This window comes from Sminthopsis crassicaudata, chromosome 1 (assembly GCF_048593235.1).
Source record: "Sminthopsis crassicaudata isolate SCR6 chromosome 1, ASM4859323v1, whole genome shotgun sequence".
In the NCBI taxonomy this organism is placed as follows: domain Eukaryota; kingdom Metazoa; phylum Chordata; class Mammalia; order Dasyuromorphia; family Dasyuridae; genus Sminthopsis; species Sminthopsis crassicaudata.
The window spans coordinates 60099135-60107245 of NC_133617.1; the positions used below are offsets into that span (position 1 = coordinate 60099135).

General features: G+C 37.6%; 1 protein-coding gene across 1 annotated transcript; it reads right to left on the reverse strand.

The window, feature by feature from the left end:
- Positions 1-1518: 1518 nt before the first annotated feature.
- On the reverse strand, positions 1519-6668 carry LOC141545821 (olfactory receptor 10H1-like). Its single transcript, XM_074273145.1, has 3 exons — positions 6661-6668; positions 5373-6142; positions 1519-1748 (listed from the first exon to the last, which is right to left on the reverse strand). Exons 1-3 carry the CDS (start codon positions 6666-6668, stop codon positions 1519-1521), a joined length of 1008 nt encoding a protein of 335 aa, XP_074129246.1.
- Positions 6669-8111: the final 1443 nt, after the last annotated feature.

Below are 8111 nucleotides of genomic sequence, written 5' to 3' on the forward strand. Positions count from 1 at the left end.
AAAAGCACTTCATTTAATCATCCCACAAACCTGTGAAATAGGATATCATTAGTCCCATTTTATAGATGAGGTAATTATGGCTCAGAGAAGCTAAAGGTCATATCCATAGTCACCTAGGGACATATAAATGTCATAGATGGGATATGATGCCAAGCTGTCTTGTCTCTTTGTTCAGGGCTCTTTCTATGAGCCCTGATTTTTATTTAAATAATTAAGATGAAAATTGATGTGAAAAAGACCTGGGAAATTTTAATAGAATATAAGCTAATTGTAAATTAATCATGGGTCATGGAACCCAAATAAACCAAAGTGATGTTCAACTGTAGTAGTTGTTTCCTAATGCTTCTAGGATCATATTATCCTGATTGGCATTTAAAAACCTTTGCTACATACCTTCTTAGACTTACATATTGGCCCCCTTCACAGACTCTGTGGTCCAGAAAAATTGGCCTTCTTACTATTGTTGCCACACAACAACTTATTTCCCATCTCTATTCCTTTACTCTATCTCCATTTGTCGGTGATAATAGGAAGAACAAATGGTTTTCAGGAATGAGGTGCATGGGTTCCCTCTTCATTTTATGATTCTATAATTCTGTGATATTGGGTAAAGTCATGTCAAGTCTCAACTTTAATGCTCTTATCTATGAAATAATGGAGATGGACTATCTGGCCCCTAAGGTCCTGGAAGCTCTGGTAAACTACATTTTATGATCCAAGGAGATTTTTAGATCAGACATTCTATGATCTACATTCTAGCAACCTTACAGTTCTATAGAAGCTCATGCCATCTCATTCTTGTCTCCAAAAATCTCTTATTTCTTTCAAAGCTCAGCTCAAATATCGACTTCTATCTGAGACATTTTCTAAACCTCCTTCCCAGTTGCTAGTGCCTCCCTTCATTCTATTCTCTCTCTCTCTCTCTCTCTCTCTCTCTCTGTATATATATATATATGTGTGTGTGTGTGTGTGTGTGTGTGTGTGTGTGTGTGTATGTAATTTTATATCACAGAGTCATGCATCTATGTATATATACATGTTCTTACACAGATATTTACATATACACACACACACAAAATATATATGACTGGGATGAGAGTTCTTTCCGACTTTGTTACAGATAAAAAACATATTCTATGTTCTAAATAGCTTGATGCTAGCAAGGGAATTAAGGACACATAAATGAGAGGTAAAAGCAAGTCAAATTCATATAGTGCCAGAGAAAGTCTTGAGAGGAGATTCTGGGAAGATGGAGGAGTAAGTTGGTAAGTTTCAGACTCTCCCAATAGAACACAAATAGAACACATTTGTGCCTCAGGACAAACATAGACTTGTAAAAAATCAAAAAGACTTGGGGCAGAACAGGGGTCCTCCTGATGCAACCCAAGAAGATCTGAAGACAGACCAGAGAAGATCCAAAGAAAGACCTGGCCTGGGATTAACCCAAGTGAAATGCAAATATTTATGTTCTAGCTTTGTAAAAACACCAAGTAGGAATCCCTTGGGCTAGCTGAGTGCTCACCAAGAACCATAAAGACTTTCACATCTCGGACTGTCTGTGGAGTCAGAGTGAGTCTGGGAAGACTGAGGGAATCTTGGCTGATTAGGAATGCTAGAGGTGGGCCCTGAGTGATATGGAACCAATACAGCTGGTAACTGCAGAGGCATTGGGGCAGGGGCACTGCTGGCTGCAGGTACTTGTTTGAGGGGGAAGCTCTTGGTTTGGGCTTCCTGATTAGAGGAGAGAGCTGAAGAGAAGCTCAAAGTGAAGCAGGTTGTGGTCCCTTTAAGAAACTGCATTTCCTATTGATTTGTGATTCCTTTCAGATTCCCAGCCCCTCCTGGCTAAGGCATATCCTCCCCAGACAGGTTGTCTTTCCAGGATGCCAGAGCCTTTGATTCAATTACAAATCCTGGTCAAAAAGCATCCCTTTGAATTCCAATAGGAAATCCAGGCTCTCCCAACTCTGACTAGGTCTGAACCAACTCTCCCAACCCCCATTAAGTCACCCAATATAATGAGCTTCCATCAACTAAAGTTTTTGCAGATGCACTTTGGCAGCTCCCTTTGCTGCCAGGACCTTCTGTCCACTGAGAACTGCATTCTCAGTGCAAAACTCCATTTTCCATAGATCTGCCAGCTGGAATAATATTCTTTTCCAGTGTTATCTTTTCTTTATCCTCACCTATTTCCCTAACCAGGCTTTATGCCTCTCTGTCATGATTTCTAACCTAACTTCCAAATCCCCATAATAAATCTCTTTTATCAATCTAGGTTTTTGGATCTATAAATTCCTTTACAGAGAACCTCTGCACCACCAGAAGGGAGTCCCCAAAACACCCTACCCTTGCACCAAATCCCAAGAGGGTGCAGGGGAGCTAAACCTCTCCATTTAGTTCCCTGAACCCCGAACCTGCCACTAGACCTTATCATTGAACTCCCTGATCACCAGAAACCATAATCTCATTTTGGTTCCCTAAATCAAGACCTTATCAGAAACACCATCTCTCCATCCCATGATTAGAGGTGTTTACATTAATACCTCTTAGTTAAAAAGAAAAAGGAACCAACAAAGAAATAACCCCACCACAGAAACATGCTTTGGGAAGAGGAAAGACTAGGGTTCATCTTTAGAAGAGAACACTAAAGTAAAAAAAAAAAAAAAAAAAAAAAAAAAAAAAGCTTCTGCTCCAAAGAATACCACAAAATGTCTCTCTGCCCAAAGAGAATTTATAGAACTTAAAAAAAAAAAAAATTTAAAAAAAAAAATGAAAGAAATTGAGGAAATGCTAAAAAAGAAAATAAAACCCAAGGAAAACAAGAAAATTATGGGGGGGAAAAGTCAACCAACTAGAAAAGGAGATAGAGTCTCAAAGAAAAAATTAACTCTGAAAATTAGAATTGGGCAAGGGGAAGCTAGCAAAGTTATGAGAGATCAAGACACAACAAAATAGATTGTAAAGAATGACAAAATAGAACAGAATGTGAGCCATCTTATTAGAAAAATGAGTTTTACACTTTAATAGGCTGTGTAATCTAGCAAGTCCCTTCTCTGAGCTTTAGTTTCTTTATCTGTATAATGGGATAATAACATTAGCACACCCTGACTTAGTTGATTATGACACGTAAAGCATGTCAGTGATGGAGTTGGTTTTTTCCCACTTTCTCTCCACAGATTAGCCTGGAAGAGTGTGTGTGTATCTCCAGAACCACAACTGCTCCTGATTTCAAAACTCTTTCATCTCAGAAATTTGATATGGGAAGAGACCATAAAGATAATCTAATAATCCAATATGTTTGTTTTTTCATATATTAAAACTAAGACCCAGAGAGATTAAACTGCACAAGGTCAAAGAGTCACTAAAAATCAAAGAAGCATTTGTTGTTAATCCATTCATGATAAACCATATTTCTAAATGAACAGTCATGAAGGATAAGGATTCCTAGAGAATTCACGTTTTCTGACATGAACAAAAGAGAAAATTAATCACACAATTCAGCATCACTTTGATTGTAATCTCTAGGCTAGGGAAAATGGTGTAGTTAAAGCATGTTCAAAACTGAGGCAGACTTACTCTTTCTTTTTGAATTCTTAGTGCTTAGTTTTGAGTTTAGCACATGATAAGTGCTTAACAAATGTTTTTTCATAATAGGAAACTAACATAGTCCATCCCTAGTAAGCTTGCCAATATGCATGGCTAACACAGTCCTCACATGTACTTAGGATCATGCATTAAACATTATGTAATTTTTTCCACTTTGGCTACCTCATTGTGAAGGAACAGATTTTTGACTTGGTTTATGAAGTGGAACTAAGAATGCTTTTTAAAAAACATTACATGATATCCTTTAACCTAACAATATCACTAGTAAGCATGAATACCAAAACAGAAAAAAACAAAAAGGAAAAGGACTTATATGTACAAAAATATTTATAGCAGCTCTCTTCTCAGGGCAAAAAATAATAGAAATTGAGGGGATGCCTGTCAATTGGGAATTGGCTGAATAAATCATGGTATGTGAGTGCCATGAAATAATATTGTTCTATGGTAAATAATGAGCAGGATACTCTCAGAAAAAGAACTGGAAAGTCCTCCCTGAACTCTAGCAAAGTGAAATGTACTACATACAAAGTAAAAGCAATATTTTGGGATGACTATCTGTAAATGATTTTGCTATTCTCAGCAGTAAAGTGATTCATGACTATTCTGAAGAATTTATGATGAAAAATCCTATCCATACTTAGAGAAGAAACAGATTGTGTCTAAATACAGATTGAAGCATAAAAAATAAATAAAATAAAAGGAACAATATGAACAGTTTTTCCCTCTGACTAATTATTTTAGAATGAGAAATATAAAGCTCTGGATAGAAAGAAGCCTTGGACATTTTTATCCAAAGTCAACATAATGCCTGTGAATGTGGCCCTCTGTTCTTTGCCTTATTGTGCTTTTTGTTTCTTCTTTTTAGGTGAAGTGATATTATAGTAAACCATGATCTTGTGTGTTTTGAAAGATCAAAATGGTAAGCTAGCAAAGTGGAGCCCATGCCAGAATGTGGTAGAGATGATCTACTAGCACATATTTGATGATTTATTGGGAAGTAGTCTTGCAGTAAATTAATGCTTCATTCTCCACTCAAGGCAATGACTGTCCATTGGCTATGTAAAAACTGAAATGAACTTGGAGAGACAAATGCTTTGTAGCAATCCCTTTAAGTTTGATACCAATATTCCCAGAGAAACAGGTGGCAGGGAGAGCATGCCCCCAATTTTGGTGATGGTCTGTACTTGTTAGGTCTTTGTAGGAAATATCCTTTATATAAAGCTGATTGATATTATATGACTAAATGATACAAATAAAAAACTGGTAGTTAACATTATGTGTAACAAACCTAAATGTACATTTGTGTTGATAAAATTAGAAAGCTATCCCAATCTCTCAAGAGTATCATAAAATAGCCTTGATTCAGAATAGATAAAGTATCATATGAGAATGAGTAAGTATTGAGTTATAAATCTTGGTAGTATAGTAGATAGAATCTTTGTATTTAGAATAAATAAGTCTTGAGTCCCAAATCTTAGATATCTACCATCTATGTGACTTGAGCATCCTCATGTTTCCTCATATGTAAAATGAGGACAATAATATTGCCTATCTCAAAGATAAGTGGTTGTGAGGACCAAATAATATACCATTTAAAGTACTTTGCAAAGTTAATCATAAGATAACATTATTATTGTGACTTATGTGAGTTGAAAGAATAAGTCCATTCATTCGTTTATTCATCCATTCATCTAAGGACCATTCCATTGCATAACACCTCAAAAGAAAATCAAATAATGCTAGTTCCTAACAACATGGTAATTTACTTATCAGTCTCAAGGAATATTGGTTACTGAAGAAAACTTTCTTCAAGGCATTCTTTAACACTTTGTTTCTCAGGCTAATGATAGGACTCAGAAAGGGAGTGAGAGGAGTGTAGGCAATGCCCATCAGGATGTCCCCTTTCAGGAATTCTGGATCATTGGGTATAAGATAAATGTCAGAGGCAAAGCCATAGCTCACAACTACTACAGTGAGATGGGAGACACAGGTAGAGAAAGCTTTGCGATGCCCCTCAGTTGAAGGAATTCTCAAGATGGCAACTACAATAAAGGCATAGGAGAGGAGGATGAAGAGGAAGCAGCCTAATAGGACTGAGATGCAGACTTTTCCAAAACCACTACTAATGTCTCCATAGGCTAGCTTCACAAAAGGGGGTACATGGCAGAAGAAATGATGAATCTTATTGGGCCCACAGAAATTCAAGTGAAAAATGGAAAATGTAACCACTAGCCCAATTACCACGCCACCAAGCCATGAAGAGGTCATCAGCCATGCACATCCCTGTGGGTTCATGAACACATTATAGCACAAAGGGTGACAGAGGGCCACATAGTGATCATAACCCATGATCATGAGCAGAAAAGAGTGGGTGAAGGCAAATATGAAGAACATCTGGTTGGCACAACCCAGAAAGGAGATGGTGTGGTAATTGGAGACCTGGTCACTGAGCATGAGAGGGATGATAGCAAAAATATAGAAAATTTCTGAGATAGAGAGGGCACATAGGATATTCTCCAATGTGTCAATGTCCTTCCTAGTATTGTCCTACTTGGCTCTGAGCACAATACTTCAGATTTTTTTTAAGTATTACCAATATAGCAAGACAGTTATTTTGCTGACTTTTTGATAATGCAGGGAGAAGAATGCTGGATTTGGAGCCAGTGTATGTTGTATTGGCTTTTACAATAAATTTATCTGTATGAATTCAGATCAAAGAAATCAGGCCCTTCTCTGCATCTAAGTTTCCCCACAGGCAAATGATGATCCCTTTGGGTTCCAAACTGATGACTTATGATGTGAGTTTTTCTTAAGGCAACACCAAACCCTAAAGTCTTTGCAGGTTTCTCGCTGCCATTTTAATTTATACTCACTTTGCAGTTTGCTAAAACTTTCACTTTTCTGTACCAACTATTGCCTAGTTGCCCTTCCTCTATCTTTTACTTTCTAAGATTATGTAATGATAGCCTTGGTGCTGGGGAGGACCTTAAAGGTCATAGTCCAACACAGTTATTTTACAGATGAGGAAACTGAGACTTAGAAATATTCATTTACTTGCCCATGGTCATTAAGCTAGTGTCAAAGGAAAGACTTGAACCCAGGCCTTCCTGATGTAAACTTTAGCATGCTATACTTGTGTAACTGATTTTTTTAATCCAAATATAAGACTCATTTAATTTCATTTTTAAAATTTTGATCATTGTTCTAAAATCTTTGGGGATCTTATGCATCTGTGCCTATACAGCTTCACAGGCTTTCCAATGCCTCTCCGATGCCCTCCGCTTCATCTATAGCATGTAGACAATGTCCTTCATTCAGAGAGATTTGAAGAATTTCAAATGAGTGGCACTTTACGTTTTGGAGGCTGGGCATTTAGAGATCAGGTGAAGGAAGGGAGAAGGTTTGAGTCAGAGCACAAGAATCATTCAGGAATGGGGAAGAACTGAGCAGAGGAGAGCTTTAACTACTCTTGAGTCAAATAAGGTTAAGACTGGGGAGAAAAGGCAGGAATTGATCTCCTAGTTAGAGATGCCTCTCTAAAAGAGGCATTGCAAAGTGCTGAGAACAACTCTGGATTTGGAGCCAGAAGATCCAAAAGTATTGAGCTCCAGCTGCAACCATCATTAACTGTGATAGTCATAGCATAGAAAATTCACTTCCCTCCTTTGGACTTCCATTTCCTCAATTGTAAAATAGAGGTGATGATAATTGTACTATACAACTCACAGTGTGTACAATGAGAAAAGTCATATTGTAAATATGTTACATGGGAACCTGTATGGTTATACATAGCAATGTTGAATTTGATGAAGTAATAGAGGAAGAGATACTGAGAATGAAGAGATGAGAGGAAGGAAGGGGGTATTAAATGAAATGGACATCTTTCAGAGAGCTTTAGATCATTGTTCTCTAGATAAAGGATAAAACTATAACTATATTCATTTAAATATGCCTGCTTCATCACCCCACATTATCTGTTGGTATGTTCATCTTGCTCTACAGCCCTGACATGTCTTCTTTTAAGCTACAGATCCAACTCTCCAGCTACCTAAAGCACATCTCCCCTCTTCCCCATTAGACTGTAAGCTCCTTGAAGGCATAGGGGTAACTGTCTTTTGGGTTGTGTCTACTATGCTGCCTCGAACATAACTGTTTAATAAATGCTTTTTTCCTTCCTTCCTTCCTTCCTTCCTTCCTTCCTTCCTTCCTTCCTTCCTTCCCCTAAACCTGTTCCTCCTGCCTTCATTGCTCATTCTGTGGTGACACCCTTTGCCCCACTTTGTTCTAAATCTAAGGGTTATCCCAATCACTCTTTATATGATCAATCACCAAATCCTGGAGATACTACTTGGAGAGTATCTCAAGCATCTGTCCCCTCCTCTCTAAATAGAATGCATTGTCCTTTTATGGTTCTCATTCCTACTTATCTCCTGTTAGTCTCCACCTGCACTCTCTCTTCCCTCCATATACCTTCATGTATCCTCCTTGTGCCACATAAAATAATT

Coding starts and splice junctions, on each gene's coding strand:
- LOC141545821 (XM_074273145.1), bottom strand. Junction 1,749..5,372: donor ATATTCCTTGAGACTGATAA/GTAAATTACCAT, acceptor GCTTCTCTTCAG/CTCTCTCCTCTAATCAGGAA.